Genomic DNA, 18,945 nt, shown 5'->3' with positions numbered 1-18,945 from the left:
AAAAAACTGCCCCGAGGAGGGGAAAATAAATATCTGCTGTGAAGAAGTCCCAGTTGAACCGCTGCCCCCGGCCCCAATGCATAAACACATAGGCCTCACTCCATAAGTACGGATGGGGCTGCCATTAGCCGTCGTCAACTGCGGTCTGTGCCCCCCCCAAGCGACGTCCTCCCTCGACGCAGGAACCACGCTCCGTTGAGCGCCCGTCTGACAGAGAAATCAGCTACCCAAGACACTGTCGCTAACGAAGAGAAGCCTGCTCGTGCCACCAACGCTCAGGGCCACTACCGAGCGCCGGCCCTCTCGTTTCTCAGAGGCTTGTAGCTGCAGGGAGCGATTCACTACTTTGCCTTTGCCGATCTCCCGAACCGTGCATGGTAAAAACACTCTCCCGTGTCCCCACGCCGGCCTGGAGCTGCCGTGGTCTCCACCCCCCAAGCCCTCCTAACTGGCGAGGGGGCACTGAGTGTTGCAGCCAGCACATCTGCACCGGGCTGCTGTGTCGCCAGGAAGAAACGGTCAGCCTCCTCAGCCAGGGCGCGGGGTTCAGTAATGGTCGTGTTGGCCAACGCCGTCTGAATCCGGGGCGGCAAGTGGTGCAGGAACTTCTTGCTTTCCCCAAGACCCTGAATCTCAAAAATCTGGCGAGCCCTCTCCTTAGCAGATAAGCTAAATGTCTTAAGGAGAAGGGCTTTAATCGCCTCATATTTGCCCTGGCGTGGGGGATCTGCGATACATCCGACCAACCTGGACGACGTGGAGATCCCCAGCGCCGCAACCACGTGAAAATACTTCAGGTCCTCGTCACGGACCTGGCGGAAGGCAAAGTGTGCCTCCACCTGTGCGAACCACGCCGTAGCGGCATGCTCCCAAAACTGTAGAGCCGATGAATGGGAATCGGAGGCGGCGTGTTGAGTATGGAACTCCACACTTCATTTTCTATTAGGTTTACAGAAGGGAAGAATAACTTGCATACTCAAGCTAGAATGATAACAACCACCAGATACACTCTATAACGGGTCCGTGATGCAACACACACTATATACCACAGTGAATTATTTCCCGTAATGTTCAACCACGAGGTAATCTTATTGAATGCCTGCACACACATTTAAGGAGTGTTTAGATTTACAATTTATGTTTTGAATAACAAATATGAACATCTGGGCAGTTTTGTCTTTCCAGATAACAACATATGTCTGGCTGAAGTTCAAGTTTCTGGACTTGGTTGCTGAACATGCAAAAGGCGTGGAATGTGAGAGTAGAGTTCACACGGTCAAATTGCTGTGGGTCAGAAGGTCAGGGAAATTTGGAGGAGCTAAAGCTGAGCTGAAGGAATGGAACTTGGCCTCTTCGCTTGGCAGTGAGAGATTCCTTCTGGCTGTCTGTCAAAAAGTCGGCCCTCAGAGCAGCACAGCTCCAACAGCTATATCACCCTCTTGTTGGTGAGTTACACGCAAGGAGCACTGTACATGAAAGAAGATTATTATTTGACAAAATCCCCCTCAGTGATTAGTCCAAACTTCAAATATTGACTTTACTTTTGGTAGCATTTAGTGTATTCATTTAAAAAAAAAAAAATATCTCCCTTTAATGTCTAAATGTTTTTATTTTTTATTTTCCATATCTGCACATGAATCTTAAATTATTTTACGTAATTAGTTGACAATAACCTTGTTTTGCTCAGAATCTCTCACGTTAGGTTTCACTGCCATGCTTGTCAGTATTTGACTTCATGTATATTATGTCACTTGACTAATGAGGTGTTAATCCAGCTTGAAAACAAATACATGCATTAAAGGTCGACACCAATTATGAAAGTTGAACAAACATTAGACACAAGCAGAGTCAAACGCAAGCCATTCAATCAAAAATAAAGGAACACAATATGAATACATCAGCAATACTTAAATGATAAAATTACTGATTTCAACCAATTGACACCGCAGAGTCAAAAACACTGCTGCATGTGGAACGCAGTAAGATTAGTGTTGTTTGTGTTCATTGTTTGCTCACTTTGTCATTATTATACTATTCATGTCAATTATCTTTGTAAGTATAACATAATATAGCTTTTTTGGTATAGCAGGATGGATATTTGTAATGTATCATGTAAGTGAACGTTGAAATATGTGATTCAAAACATAGTATTTATGCAATTTAAATACTATTTAATTAACTGCTGACATACTGGTTTCAACCAAATGTATTCTAGATGATACACTGTTATGTAAATGATGGTAATTTTCAGTTTTGGCCAAGTTTTTGTATTATCTCTCTCTGGTCTATTAGCAGTCTGGTTGTGTACCGGGAGGGCAGTACCGTGTCAAAGTCCACGTGCACCACTCTGAAGGGGGCGGGGCTCCGCTGATCACATGTAGGAAGCATGCTGTTTGTAATTGCTGCGCAACAAGCGGGCCATGACTGTCGGTTGCCAGAGTGACGTTTGATACCAGTTGTTGTAACTAAGTAAGTATATCCAAACTGTTATCAATCTTTACTTTTATCAGAGCAGAGACACTCAAATAAAACAGTCATATAATCAGACTATGGAATGCACCTTTCACAGGACGTTATCATAATAATGATGATGATGATGATTAAGCATAGCTATTGTTTGAGTTCTCAGAAGTAGTGTTGTTGTGGTGGGGAGCAGCTTACAGACTGCTGTGTGCTGCAGCCAGGAATGGCATGCACACTGAATGATTTAGCAGTAAATGTCTCCGCAGCTTTTCACTGTGAACTTGCAAACACAGACACTGTTGAGTATTGTGAATTGAACAGTAGCCACATTTAGCTAGGAGCAATTTACAGATTGTGATAAAAGAAGATAACAGCCACAGAAGCTGCAGTTTTCATGATACTTATGGGCTATGTTATTTTCAGATGTATAGTTTAATTATATGGTTTGGATCACAAGATGCATGCACGTCATAATGATGTATTTGGCAGATTTCCAGTTTAAAATGCAGCAGCGACCTACATGTATTATTACAATTATTTCCCCACATAAATGAAGTATTAAATATATCTAGTAAACTGCTGATCAAGTTAAACACTAATAAAAACATGAAATTAATATGCAAAACTGCGCAGGGTCGATCAGCATGGATTACTTTCAGGCCTACATCTATTCTTCGGCTATTGACAACCTCTCCCTTTCCAGTGTGCATGACTGGAGCTCTCTCTAGCGCTGCCAGTGGACAATCAGACCTACACACCCACCTCCAGACACACTCGCATTTCTCATTTCTTACTTCTAGTCTAAATTAGATAGCAAGACGTAGTGCCGGAGCTCACAGTTCGCACCGAATTAGTTTGAAGTACTAGCGGTAGTTAAACAGCAAATCTGAAATTCAACATGGAGTCCCCTCCAGATCCAGCAAGCGACCCGGGCAACAGCGCCTCGGAGCCGGCTACCCCGGTCAGGGAAATCCCGGTAAACCTGGAGACGCTCCGAAAAGCGAACCACCCAGCCCCGGTTCGGAGGCAGACCTGCTCCAGCACCAACAAAGGTAAGCGGACCGTGCGTCGCTTTTAAATGCGTGGGAACGAAAGACCGATCGCGGATTTTCAGAATTAAACTTCAAAATGAATTAATCGCTTCCCCATAAATAACTGCACACTGTCTAAACCCTCCAAACCACAGGGACACGGCTCTTTATTTATTACCACCGTGGCTTTTACCCGTTCGCCTGTAATTAGTGCCTCGGTGTGTTGCAGCTTTTCAGGCTCCACTGACAGCTCGAATCATAGGGGGGTGATACGGTCACAGATGTCACATTTACTCTCACTGCAAGATAAATCAATTACCCAGCAACTTAAAATGACCTACTGGAGCTTCTCTTCGTGTCAAAAACGGCCAAACTGTCCCCTCAAAAGAGATTTAGTCAAAGTGTCAAAAGTGAACTTTTGGAAACTGTGGGCTAGTTTATCGATCAATCTCCTTTTTGTAAGGACGTGTCCTCCTCTATGCCTGATCCAGCACACCGTGCTGTCTGGCAGGGTGTTCACGTCTCCAGCTAACAGATTTGTAGCTGTTCCTGTGCAGAAAGACGCCCAGCAGCTGGAAATTGTTTAGCGCCTGCTCTCACACACTATTGCAAGCATGGAGTCGCTGCACGCCTTTTTGCGAATATACCTCCGCACGATCATACATTTAAAACCAAACGAGCTATATAAGCCTGTTTAAAAGTGTGTCTGTATTGCTGCTGAGGTGTAGTTCATTTTTTACATGATTTATCCACCACGTCCCGTCCATGTTGTACAGTACAGACAGTATTTAACCACACCCCCTCTCGGCTGTCTCACAGGCTAACCGGGCTCATCCAAGTTCAGAGAAATTATCTTTTTCTCTGCTGCTCGTTGTTCACTATCATAGTCGGTGTAGATGGCAGTGAGGCGAGCGGTATACATGTGACAATTAGTTTATTACTCGGTACTTTTTGTGTGCGCACTCGTCCTGTGCGCGCGTCAGGGTATATTTAGAGTGTGATATAGTGAATGTGGAATGTAAGCTGGTTATGTAACAGGTTTAGCCATAAACACAGGCGCGCAACTGAAAGCACAAATCATCACCGCAGATCTCCTCACTTTATACAAGAGTTCCCCCATTCCCCATGAAAACCCCGGCTGTTAAATTACAAATAAATCTGTGCACTTTAGCGGATATGTGCTCACCGGCGAAGGGAAACTGTGTGACTTTGTGGGCTGGCACTGCCGGAGCTCTTATGTAATAGCGGGGCAAAGACAGGTAGTTGGGAGGCTTCGTGGATTGATTTCTTTTTTCTCAAGTCTGACTTTCAGACACTCCTAACCTGCTGACCCATATTCACCCCACCCTTTATGCACAGGATTAAAGTGTGTCTGGGATAGAGAAAGACAGGAAAAAGAACGCCTTCGGTCTGTTATATAATGCTGAATGGGTTGAAAAAAACAAAAAAAACACATGTTCAGTTGGATAACCTCTGCAGCTCAAAAGGAGTTTCCCTGCACCAAAATGTAGTGTTGACCTTTGTGCAAATAATTAAAACGATTGCATGAAAACATGAACTCTAGACGGCTTGAAGAAAAGTTTTGTGAACTTTAAAAGAAAATCGCCATTTATCTGAAAAGGGTTTAGAATATATTTCTAAATTAATGAATTATGTTAAGTTTAATTGTGTGGTTTACATCTCAATGTGTGAAGCCTATTGCTCGGTGTATTCCGTCATCAAATTTCAAAAGGCTGTGGTAACAACAGGCAATTCATTTTTCATCTTATCTTGCAGAATCATTAAGTTGCCATCTGTTGCTTTGATGTTCAGTTACTTATACAATCTGTTGTGGTCGACTCTTACAAATGTTTATAAGGTATTATTATAACACTGCAACAGTTGGTTTATATTTGCCTTACATTTTTTTAACTGGGTTTACAAAGCAGATTATTTATAAATGTGATCATGTAGAAACATTTAGAACATTCACCACTCAGGAGAGCAGAAGAAACGTTTTCTTTCATAAAGAAATTATGGCTTTATGGTTTTATTAAATAAAGCATAGATGCAAAAGTACATGTTTTATAATAATAAGCGACTGCAGTTGGTTTATTACGTCGGCTCAGTGCAGGATACATCAAACAATAAAAAAAACTTTTATTGCTCACAGTACTGTTATAGTCTTGTAAGACATTTCTTTAGGATTATAGCTCTCTGCTCTGACATTTCTGGCCAGCCACAGAAACCAACATCTGAAAGGCGGCAGACACTTGCTCAAGCACGGTTTCCCTCTTTACACCAGCTGTATTAGACTTTCTGAGGATGCACATTTCTTATCCTGCATGCAGAGCATTTACTGTTTTAACCCTGAGTGCTAATACCTTTTTAAGTAGAAAGGGCTTACTTCAGCAGAAGCTCTGCAGAGGGTCAGAGAACAGGCCTTGAAGGGCTATGGATATCATTTCTGGAAAGAAGAAAGGGTGTTATTTTCATATCGAAAGATCCCTCATTTTCGCAAATTTGGAAACAATCAATATTAATGACTTGCTTATGTAAGGTCATGGTCTCTGCATAGGCCTGAAACCTCACCATCTCACAGGGTAGCTGAACACTGAAGCTGCGGATGTAATAAGAACTCCGGTGGCTGAGGTCCTCTGGTAACATGACTTTGAGCATCAAAAGTGTGTCGTACACGTAGGGATGCATATCGTTGACCTTTTTACGATACCGATACTCAACCGATACATATTGTGATACTTTGAAAATGTATCATCCCACAATTACTCCCATGAAGCGATTTACGATATAGTTAACATGTCAAATGAATTTTGGGACTCCTTGGACCTTTTAGTACTGAACAAGCAATCAAAAATACATAAAAAATATGAAGAAAACCGATTATGGAATATCTTTTATAACACCCGCCATCAGGTGTGCTGCGTGAATAGCACATCTTGTCAATGCAAACAGACCGTTATAGCACCATTATAATTAATATTAAACCTGAGATTCGACTAGAGAACAAATACATAATAGAATAATGGTCATGAGATCTCGGCATTGCACAAACAAACACATCTCATCTTTAAAATCAACATTTACCTTCACTGTTGAGAGAAAACAAATCCCATCACAGTTCATTTGTGGGACTTTTACCTTTCTAGTATTGAACAAACAATGAAAAATACATAAAATATGAAGAAAAACGATTATGGAATCTAATTTATAACACCCTCCATCACGGGCCACAGACCCACTTTTTAAAATTAAATTAAAAAAAAATATATATTTTTTTTTAAAGTATCGAAACCGGATCTGATTTCGGTACGGTATACCGTAGCCACCAGTAACCGGTATTTCGGTAATACCGGATACCGGTATGCATCCCTAGGTACACGTGCGTGTTGTATAGTGTAGTGCTCCGAAATACACAATACAAAAAAGACTACAAAACATTATGTTGCATAGCACATTGTGTGAGTTGTCATTAAGTGAAGTGTACGCAGTGTTACATTCCGTCCTGTATATTTATTATAAGCCTCGCTGAAATATCTTAATGGAATTGCTTTTGATATTTTTATACTACCCACCAGTTGCAACCTTTTATGTCACGACTCCTGTAGATCGTCTAGTTTCTGCAATCCCCTTTTTTTAATAAAAAAAATGAGCTGTTTTTAAGTGTTTCATGTGAAGAAGCAAATCTTACCTGACACTGCAGTTTAAGAAGCTAATCCAGACTGAAAAGGCAAAGTAAAAAGAGTCTCTCCTAACGAACACGCACCCATACTTTCATCAAGCAGTTTTTTATTTTTGGGCAGTGAAATTAGAGCTCTTGGCTAGAGTGGCAGCATTTATTCAGTTGTTGTTGACACAACACGGGTGAGGTGCAGGGAAGCATTCAAATCTCCAAAAAGCTGGGAGCTGCATGAGGCTTGCACGCCACTCGAGTGGACAGCAACTTTATTGAGGCGCAGGCATTCCCGCATTCAATGCATTGGGGCTCTCTGCCCGCTGGAGAGAAGGAAGATCCAGGTACAGGCTTTCAGCTGCACCTCAGCGCGGACGGGTCAGCGAGAAACTCTATAAGGGGCTCTTTTTTTCTGGCTAGCTTCTTGTAACATATCAAGTACTGTATCAGTCCTCCTGCATTTTCAATTCTCAAAGTTGGTGAGGTGATCATATCATAATCTATTCTATTGGTACCTGTTAGACAGTTGTTAAATGTTAATAATCTATTAGAAGGCCAAGCGCAGCATTTGATCTATTCCTTAGAACAACATTACAAAACATTTTAACTGAAAAGATAAACAGTATTTATTTGGCTGTGCACTAAGCTGTTACAAAGATGGGACATGTGCTCTAAATTTAGACTTTGGCACCACTACATTTTAGGAAAAAAAAAGGTATTTTGTTTTTATGAGCTTCAAAGGTCAAATGACATTTGAGCGGCAGTGTGCTTATCTAAGGAGGATGTAACCGTGAATGTCAACATAACATCAGGACTAGTAGTAAAATGAGCAGTGATTGAGATTTGTATCATGTCAGGTGCAAGGCTCTTTCTTTCTTACTTTTGGTTTAAAAATGAATAAAATAATGTAAATAGTTTTTTTTTAAATTGTCTTACTAATTGTTAAACTGCTGATAATTGCTCAATACTTTTTAGGTTTCAATGACACGAAAAATCCCCGTTCTCATTTTCTTTTCTCCTTTTTCTCTCAATGGAAAGTTTGCTTTCAGTCATGCATTTTCAGATAACTTTCTATCATTAAAATATAATATTTTCTTGTTACTGTGTGTGTGAACATTTGAACTTTGTCCAATAAAATGTGATCTTTGATTTGAAAGTTTACCTTTTGTAATAACTAATACAGTTCTGAGGGTGTCTCCTTACATAAACAGAACTATTCTTTATTCTTAAGTGTGTTGATCTAAATGTGTCAGATTTACCTTTTAAACGTATTCCATTACAATATTCAAACAAAGCACCTCCTGATTAAACCCATCCAACTTTGAACACAATTATACCCAGCCCTTGCAAAAATGGGACCTCTTCATACAAAATATTTTTGGTGCTTTATAAGTTTGGAGTTTATTTTTTGGATAGTATTTTATTTAATACAATTTGAGCATTTCATCTTCCGTACCTATTATAGGAAGGGATTCAAAGTAATTAAATAACCCTTAAAGATGTAGAGAGGGACATTTTCTGTATTCAATATGAAGGAAGCTCTGTGAAAGGACTCTTGAATTGTATTATAGGAAACTGTTTTGTAGTCCTGTTGTCCTACCAGCGATTGACAGAACATTGCTCTGTAGCACGATCACAAGTTTAACACTTGACCCTTAGGTTATCCTGATAAGCCTAAACATCTGGGCCAATAGCTTCATAGTTCTCTTTATCTCCATATCTAAATCTATCAGTATGCATTTATTTATACACATTTAATCTTCTGTATTGATCTAATATGATGCAGGAAACTGGGTTTACCAAGGATCAATGTTCAAGTTATTTGAATCCAAGTCCATGTGCTTTCAATCAGCATAATGTGGTTGTAAAATACTACAGTGCATAGCATGACTGTTAGGTTGTAGCTGCATTTTTGGTAACCTATAAGTAGGGCTGCTCCATTATGGCAAAAATCATAATCCCGATTATTTGGGTCAATAATTGATATCACGATTATTAAAAACGATTATCCATTTACTTTGAAATCATCAATTTATTGGAGGAAAAAAATGTGAGCAGTCTGTTTTTAACAGTTGATTACCCTGAACTTTAAGTATAATTCAACTGAAAAACCAATAAAAAAAGAATAAGAATAAAAAAAGAATCGTTTAATTTTGATTACGTTGTTTTCGTAATCGTTGCAAGCCATAATCGTAATTGCGATTTAAAATACGATTAATTGAGCAGCCCTACCTATGATATATTTGAGACGTACCGGGTGCATACTGTAGGCAAGGAAATGCATGCCCAAATAGGCCATATTAATTTAAAAAAAAGTTAAGGCATGTCAAACTTACCCTAGACCAAATTTGAAAGTTTTATTCATGGGGGACAGTTTATTTTGGAGTTTGATTCACCAGTGGGCTAACTGGGGCTGGCGAGGAATTTTCAACTGGTGACAGACACCAGACTTGATGTGAAATCTCCTGTGGTGAATGACAGCTCAGATCTATGGCCCATTTACAGAAGTTTGTTTCTTAGATAGAAAAATCTGAATAGTAATGACCGGAAATACTCCAGATGCATTATTGGAGGGTGTTAAAGGAGTCTATATTTAATGTGGTACACTGTGACCTAAGTACTGCTGCTTGGCTCAGTGCTGCCCTTTGCCTCTCTGATATCAAGAGGGTCCCTGGATGGTTGGTGATGGAGGTCTGAAGGATCACTCACAGGAATTCTTATGTTGCATCTAGGGCCAAGGCTTTCACATCTACCAGTGTGAAGGGTGCAAAGCTCCCGAGCAGCTAGGATACCCCAGCACTCAGTCAGGAGCTTGGACCAACAGTATCTCTAAAATAACTCTTGTGCCGTTGAACACAATCATACAAGCTATTTTCATGCTGCTCTACGTCAAGTCATGTGAACATAAAGCTGTGAGAGTCTATACACTCAAGAGTAAATGTATATATTTTACCACAGAGCCTGGGTGCTGAGTGCTGACATGTGTTGAGCACTTTAGAGAAAAATCATGGATGGTCTCCGGAGGCCCAGACGTTGTGCACACCGTAAAACAGGAAGAGGCAATGTTGTAAAATCTAAAGTATGTTAGTGAAGCAGCACACCTCAAGAGCCTCTTAACATTATTTATCTTGGATTCTGAAGGCTAAATGGCCCTCACGGCCGCTCTGTCTGAAGGACTCCTGAGTGGTGGACGATGACATCAGGCTAAGATGAACATAGAAATCTGTGTTGCATTTTGTAGCCGTCTAGCATGGATGAATTGCATTAACAAGAGCGAGGAATCCATGTTTTCTCATGCGATCGTTAGAGTGATAATAATGCAACCTAACAATGTCTGCACTTACATTTTACAGGTTGTGTCAAATATAACTAACCTAGACTAGAGAAGGTGGTTTCAGGAATTGCTGAAACTATTGGTTTTGTTTAAAAACACATGTGGCATTCATTAGTCTCTGCATCATTACACTGAGAAGTTTTTGTTTTTCATTTGCACAAATCCATCTATAGATTGAACACGTATTATAAATAATATAGCTGCAGTAGCAGATTTTTCTTTTCTAGTGCCTATAATTTGCTATTCCTTTGCTCCCATCACATAGGGATGTGGATAATTCTGCTGAGGAAGTCAAAGCACGCATATCACATCCTCAACCATAATTTTCCTAAGATCAACACTGCTGGAGTATCACTCGACAAAGTTTTATTTGTCACCTGAAATAAACAAAAAACTTTTGGAGACAAGGGGAGATAAAATGACTTGAAAATCAGTGTCATTTCTGTTGGCTTGATTATTTATATTGGAATAACAAGCGCGACTTAATCTCATAAATAAAAAAGGAAAAGATACAGATCCGTCCCCTCCAGGTACTGCCACCACTTAATCGAATTAGCTCCACTCTCAGGCTTGACGGGCTCTTCAAACACCCCTGGTGACTTCTGAGTGCCGATTACAATCAGCTACTATTTTCAGCCTTTGATTAAAATCTGGTGAGGTTGGACAGAATTTTTTTGAACGCAGAACCAACTAATTATTAACATCACAGCCCATCTCTCTTTCTTTTTTTGCCAGTTGCAGAGGGCCAATGGGCTGGAGTACTTAAACAATACCCATAAGTATTAATCATGTTGAACCAGGCTGTGTGAAGCTGTTGGCTTGTTCTTATTAAAACATCCCGTGCTAGTTGTCCAAACATATTCTTTTACTGACCTTTGTGTCATTTTAAACACATCTGCGTGTAAAACTCTGTCTTCATTTGTGAAACTAAAGAAGCCATTTATATTTATTTCATAGCATTGTAATATTTTAAGATAAGTTGCTTATACAGTTTTAATCTGGCAGACAACAATAACACACACAATGTTTTACTCATGAAATAATAGAAGATGATCAGGATTGTTCAAGCCTCACACAGTATGTCATAGAATCACTGTACTGTGCCTGTCAAACACAATTATGCTCCTTTTGTTACTTTCAAAAGGCAGCTTTTGAATATGAATAAGTCACTAATGAATATTTGGTCCTTGCGTGTCTGTGGATTGATTGCTTTAGGAGGCGTACTAAGATAGAGTGTGGCACGATGGGACTCAATCAATGCAGCTATGCTGCCGCTGTGCTGCTTTCTGACAGTGATTGAAAGACAGAGTCACTCTTCCCCAAATATGCTACACAGATCCTGCTCTCATTCACTGACAAAATATCAGCTGTCTGATCAATCAATATTTGCAGCTTTATTTTACTAATGCAGTACTTAAGAGGCAATAATTAACGCCATGCTGGGTTGTTAAAAGCCTATTTTTATGTGACAGACAGAAATAGACATACAGAAATAGGATGATAAAAGCCTCTGTATGATGTTGATAGTGGCACGTGGTGCAGAAGTTCCTTATACGCTGTACTATGAACTTGTGAAAAACTTGGCACAAAACAATTCTTGTTGCTTTCAAGTGTTTTTCACAAAAATGTTTGTACAAAACTGGATTTATTTGTCCAAAAGTATTCAGCTTATAGCTAAACTTAGGACGGTACTTTGAGGAAACGGCAGGTTAAAAAAAGAAATGTATAAATATTTAATGAACTTTCATTAACTTATTCTCCCTTTTTATAAACTTTTTTCTTCAGCCTTTGTTGAGGTTGTACGTTCGTTTGAGTAATTGAAATATAGTATTGAACAGTTTAACTAAAGGGAATATTCATTGGACGTCATCTTGTGTTAAACAAGTGTGGCTTCTGATGCTCATTAATTTGGGCTTGCTCCACTTGCGGTGTTTGGGCTCTCTTCGCTGGCTCGGTGCCACAGCGTCTTCTGAAAGAGCCACTTCATCTCTGTCAGGGGCAGGTGGAAATGTGCTGCACACTTCTAATTGGACAAAGTGCCTTTCAAACTCCGAGCCATCATACACAGATCAGATTATCATACAGACCAGGTGTCGACAGAGGTTCTTCACCTCCCTTTTCCCCTCTTGCTCTCTTGTGCATCTTTTGGTCGACTTTCAGATCCTCCCCGTGCTGCGATGCTTTTTAAACTCCCGGCCGCCTAGTGGCCCTGGGCATAATGAGCCCTGTCTTGCAGATTAATTACCAGAAAGTGCATTTGTTATTTTGACTTTGGAGCACATTAGTGTATGCTAGGCATCATTTGGACAAAACACATCTTTTAAAAATAATCTTCAAGTGATTTAACAGATGAATATTTGTTAACATTATCAAGTAGATCCCACCTAAGTTTAAAGCAATATCTTGGTCATCTTTCTCAAGAGTACTGAAACATGCAGAAGCCTAAATGAGAATGTGAGGCTGCAGGCTAGCTCACAGGGGGCTTTAAGGTCTGCAGAATAGCTCGGGGCCAGACCTCACTGCTTGTAGAAGTAAAAGGCCTAGGTGAAACCTTCAGATCACTTCTTCACATAACAGGTTACCAGCGAAAAGAGCAAAACTCGACTCATGTTATTGTGTCTGTTTGATTCACTTAAAAGCATGCATTTTGAATGAGCTATGGAAGTCAAAAAGTATTGACTGATGTAAGAGTAGTCTAAAATTTTTACAGATCAAGAACCTACCATTTTCTCTGGTTAGTTAACACTGAAAAAGACTCTCAATCAGTGAGGCTTTTTCTCAAAATGTTCCAGAGCAGATTTGAATCTGAAGCTTCAAATAAGATACACATTGAGTCATGGCCTGCGAGGATGCGAGTGTGTGTGTTGTCGTAGCAGCAGTAGGAGCTATTTTTTGTTTTCTGTTTACATGAAAAGTGTTAGACTGAAAATGGAAAATAAGATTGGGCTTACTATTGAACCTCGAAGCAGCCTCGGCTGAACCCATTACACTTAGTGTTTGGTTTTTCTTTTTGCATTCAGTTTTTCAGACGGTCAATTTCAGCTGCTTTCAGTGTCAAAGCAAAAGATCTACCTCTTTTGTTCAACAAAGATTATCAATTACTTTAACAAGGATTGCATCTGCACTTTGCGTTTTGCTTCTGTGAGCAAAAGCGGGTGGTTGTTCTGTTGCAATAGAGGTGAACGTACAACTTTAGGAATTAGCTTAGGAAATAAGTGGTAGAACACCAGTATCTAATTGTATGTGCACTTTCAATATTGGCTACACACAATCACATGAATTCAAACATAAATGAATAAATAAAAAAGATCTCTCAAAACTCACTTTTTACTCCGCACTTGGATTAGGACTACTGTTTATGTTGTTTTGTTTTTTTTGTATTGTTTCTGTTCTGATTTCATGTAAAGCATCTTTGAGCATTAGGAGAGCGCTATACAAATCCTGTCTACCATTATTATTATTATTATTATTATTATTATTATTATTATTATTATTATTATTATTATTATTATTATTAAGCCGGTCTACTTTTTATAATTGTTTTTACTTGTTCATACTTTTTATTTATTTTTATTTTTTACTGATTATTGTTATTTTACTATCCCCTCCCATGCTGTTAGTAAGTAAATTAATGATCTGTCCTATTCTTTGATAGCAGGAAACCACTTGTGATAAATACATTATCACTGCTCCTTTCACACGTCAGGCCGACTTGGCAACATTTTGGCATACTCGATTGCTTATCTTGTCTGCACGTCGTCAGCGCAGATGTATTACCCTGTGCTGATTTGATTCTGGGCAAAGGGAAGTGGACAGGAGAGATTGATGGTGGTGTCCCCAGTCAGACAGATAACACCTGATTCTGCCTGCAGGGGGTTAGTCTAGCACACTCCTCCCCTGCACCCCCGATGCATCAGAGACCGTGCTGAGGAGGTGAACCGTTCCTTCACTCAATGCAAATTCGGGGCCACATTCAGAGATGATCCCAGGACGATTGAGCCAATGTGGCCCCGAGCACTCTCCACCACATGATCCATGCATCAGCCACACCTGGAAGAAACCCACACAGGCATGGGGGTCATTTGTTTAACACAGGTGCACCGTGTAACTCAACGCACTCAAACAAGCGCATGCCCACACGTCCCCGCACGCTTCAACGCACGCTCAGAGACAGACACATGCCCGAATGCACACACAGATACACAAGTGTTAATGAAATGCCGTCCGTGCACATCGTTTTATATTGGAAAAATGTCTGCAGTACAACACCCCTTGTTATGACCTGTTGTTCCTGTCACTTTGTCAGTCTTTTAGAAGTGAAATATCACCAGGGAATACATCGTAATAGAATAATACCTTTGTACATCGTTTAAAGGGGTGTGGGAGTTTGATTGCTTTCCAATATACTGCGTTAGTATTTGAGTACATACTACAGTGTAGAGCTTAAATGTCATATTGGTTTCATATTTTAATACACTTAAGCCTTCTATCTGACTATCTTTCTTTCCAACAACAATGAGATTGTTTAATAACTATCAAAGATTTCTATTGGACAAACAAGTTCTTTAAAGACACCGTTTAGGCTGTGGTGAAATTATATAATTTTTTCCCCCGTCTATTTTCGAACTTGTTTAGACAAAATAATTAATTTGTTGAACAATGAATCAAAAGATAAATTAATAATGAAACTGGTTGCAGTTAAATTCTGTATAGTTCAGTACAAAGGATATCGTTCACATTCGTATCATGCAGCACATTAAAAAAAATACTCTGCTCTTTTGCTGCTATTACATCATTTGTTACACCAACCATCATTACCATCTGAACATCTTAACATCCCCACAAATCAAAGTATGCTGCAACATCCTCAAACGGACAAACATTGTAGCAAAACACGTTTTTAGCTTTTGAAAAGTCAATAACAACGTGCGCAGCACAGGTTCTCAGTGTGTGAAGCAGATGGTGAAAGGCTAGTGTATAATAGATCTCAATATTAACTGAAACACATGCTGGGAGTGTTGGTGGATGGCACACAGCAGAGTAAAAGAGAAGCAGTGACCTTCTGTCCCATCATTTACCCCCTCGCGCCCCCCATACTGCTCTCAAATTACTTTGTTTTAGCCAATTAAAGCAGCCGGCTGAGCATCGAGCAGGCTGCCATTTTTTGCTCACCTGGTACCATGTGACATTATCGCTCTGTCATCGGGAGAGATGGCCGTAAGTGGGAATCTCCGGCGTGGCACCGTGCCACCTTAGACCCCACTGTGTTCACTGATATTAATGCAATGATTCACCTCCAACTTGCAAGAACCTCAGTCAGCTCTCACCTTTTCCCGGTAATAGTGCCACACACAGCTACTCACTGCATGAACCAATGAGCAAATGATCGCGGTTGTTAAACCACGTTCCAAAGCACACAATAGATATACATTGAGTATTATTCCTCTGGTTCACAAAATAATCTGTTCATAAATGTGCAAGGAATCTATTGTCCTTAAGTTGCCTGATCAAGATACCATATGCTTCGAAATGGTTCTCCTTCCAAGTCCTATAATGGCTCAATAATAAACCGAAAGACAGCAGACACAACAATACCGTGGCACGAGATGAATGAAGGGCCGGAGTGTGTGGTGTTTAACAGCCATACGAGCACAGATTATGTGCTTGAAGGGGCTGAATCGAGTGCCAGCAGTGACAGTTGGGCTGGGAATTGAATGTGCCGGGGACGTGCGGCTCGACTCCGCTCGGAAACACCACTGGGTCCGGGGCTCATCTCTGTAGTCCTCCGCCTCCCTCCTCCTGTAGAGGCATTGTGGCCCGCCGTTTGCTCTGCGTCACCAGGGGAATGGACGGGCCCCTTGCTCCCGCTTGATGAGCACTCACTAATGGCTGCTTCTTTGAAAGCTCACTGCCCGTTTGAGGAGGAGTGTCTTTTACTTCCCTCCAGCTTGCCTTGGCCGGGCATTCGTCAGGCTGCCTGGCTTTGCTGTCCTGCCCACATGATGGTGCGCCAAGGGGCTGAAACGTCTGTCATTTGTTTTACTTTCAAATAAAACTTGATGATTTACCAATAAAAAAAGTAAAAATAGTCTTTTGATGATTTCTGGAGGCATATGGAGAAAGTGTTGCAAAAACATTGGAGCACCGTGTCAGGCTAGAAATAAGTCTTTTTGCTTATTTGTACCACATCTGATAAAGAATAATGTGGCTATAGATTTTTTCTAAATTAAACAAGTTAGTATATAAAGCATTACATATGGTTGAGGACACAAAAAAGGCTGAATTACATTAACGTCAACAAGCTGATTCTGGATCAGTGTATGTACAGTAATGGCTCGCCAAAATGCATTATGTCAAGAGAGAAAGCAGCAATTAAATTCCTCTCGTTCATGTTTTATTTAAGAAAGGTATTTTTACATTGCGTCTGCACGAAAAGAGCTTCAGCAGCAGTCTTAAGGAGATATATTCCTAACACAGCTTAGAACATGGAGGTCTGTTATAACAAAATAAGCAGCTGTGTTTGAAATTGGGCCCCTTGACAGTTTGCATACTTTTCACAGGCTGTTAATCGTCTATAGTTCACAAACCAAACGAGATGACAAGAGCATCTACCGTAAGAAAAGAGGAAACCAACGGTAGTGTTTAAAGTGAACAGTAGGCTTGTGTTTTTCGTCTACACTATAGATGATGGCTTAATATGGTGTCTTAACACTGCTCTTGTACAGTTGATGGATCTGTGAAACTGTTTGTTATATAGTTGCTTATCATTGGTACCCTTGACCTGCAGTGCCCTGTCTATTCACCAAGAGGTGTCGTGCCTGTTGCCCTTCTTATAACTAGCGTACCAGTGTCCAGCTCCTGAAGACTCCATTAGGAAGTTGGAGTCGTCCTTGGAAATCTGCTCTCTATAACTTCTACTGTCTTAACTCTCTCTATCCCTCTCCCTCTCCCAATCTGTTTCACATGCAATCTTTTTGCCCCACTTGAAACTAGGTTGAGGGTCAAAATGGCGAATTTGATATAAGAGCTGACGTGCTTCCATGGAGCACCTTGTCAACCCAAAACAATAGGTTTGCAGAACCTGTTATGCCGTAAGAGAATGTTCGCATATTCCCTGAGAAATGTCCTACACTACATATTCCCAAAAGACATGAGAACATTTCTGTGCATGACTTTTTACCAATCCTGGCCCAGAAGAAATGGAGGTTGAAGCGAAATGAATTACTTTAACATGTCAGCAATCAGGGTTTTTTCACCTGACAGATTCAAAAAGTCATCCAATTTGCATGTTAGAACCTTTACCCTTGTGATATTTCATTTGATGCATATATGGTCTGCATCGGTTAATCTTTTCAACGTTATGTTCATGGAAATGTAAGCTCTTGTTCAATATGAGGCTGCACATGATGTCCATGAAGAGGTAACAGATGTTAGCAACCGGCTGTGGTGTTGTACAGCGGTGTAATGAAGAAGTTTAATTTGATCCGACCTCTTTGTCTCAGTTGTTTCTCTCAGCTGCCTCTTTGTAGGAACGTCTTGGAACAGGTCAGGATGAATGGAGACCAGATCCAGTCAGGTTCATAGCTCTAAACTGAATAATTAAATGTGCAGTTGGGTTTATTTTGAATACTAATGGGTCAAAGAAATAAGGGCATCGCAATAAACCAAGTGAGTTTTTTAAATGCGATGACCATTTATTCTGGAGCAGTATCTTGAGGTGTTTTGAGAAACATTAAAAAAAGACCCTGGTTAGGAAAGAGAGTCAAAAATGGATTGATGGAAGTTAATATACCCACTTTATTCATTTCCATTGTCATGGATCTTTCACCAAGCAGTTGTCACAGGCACTTTCCTCTCAAATTAAATTCAGTTTGATATGACATTTTAATTGGAACACTATTCCCATTAATTGAACAAATTAGAGAAAGTCTGCTGGGGGAAAGGTAATCTCTGGGAGAGATGATTTGGAATTCACAATTTAGAATTAAAAATCAGCTGCTTGGCTTTTGTTTGTGTGGCAGCCAGTTCTTCGGGAGTGCGCACACAGCGCCAGTGCCCGAGGTCTCAGCGGCACTCAGGGCTCACATTGTCTTCATTAAAAACGATTAAGGAATAGGTCAATTTAGTCTGCTTGGCTGCTTAGAGCCATGCACTTCCTCCCATGAAATGTCTTTGTCTTCATCTGCGGGGCTGCGTCGGCTCGGCAGTCACTCGAGCAGCAAATATGATCCGTCATTATTTTATGCATGTTTACATGTCTGATTGAATGTCTTAGTGAGTCATAGCCGCATCCTTTAAATACTGTAATTTAGTTTTTATTGGTGTGTGAGTGTGTGCGCAGACATGTGTTTTCAAGCTCCTGCACTCTGTTGCAGCACGCATGCCGGCTGATGAGTTTCTGTCTGATTAGCAATGAAAAGTGATGTTTACCCTGCAGCTTGCACTAC

General features: G+C 40.5%; 1 protein-coding gene across 3 annotated transcripts in view; it reads left to right on the top strand.

Annotated features, from left to right (window-relative positions):
* Positions 1-18,945, top strand: part of roraa (RAR-related orphan receptor A, paralog a) — a 224,550-nt gene that overhangs the window by 44,797 nt on the left and 160,808 nt on the right. For 2 of the 3 annotated variants that reach the window (XM_079683220.1, XM_079683219.1), the window contains exon 1: positions 3,205-3,515. The exons of the other annotated variant lie outside the window; for it this stretch is intronic. In XM_079683220.1, coding sequence (XP_079539346.1) covers positions 3,362-3,515 — 154 coding nt within the window. In that variant the 5' untranslated portion in view covers positions 3,205-3,361. Of the gene's footprint in view, positions 1-3,204; positions 3,516-18,945 lie in introns of those variants that run through there. 3 annotated transcript variants of the gene reach the window in all.

This window comes from Notothenia rossii, assembly GCF_949606895.1.
Source record: "Notothenia rossii genome assembly, chromosome: 5".
In the NCBI taxonomy this organism is placed as follows: domain Eukaryota; kingdom Metazoa; phylum Chordata; class Actinopteri; order Perciformes; family Nototheniidae; genus Notothenia; species Notothenia rossii.
The sequence above is the reverse complement of the archived record's forward strand: the minus strand, read 5'-3'. Positions and strand labels throughout refer to the sequence as shown.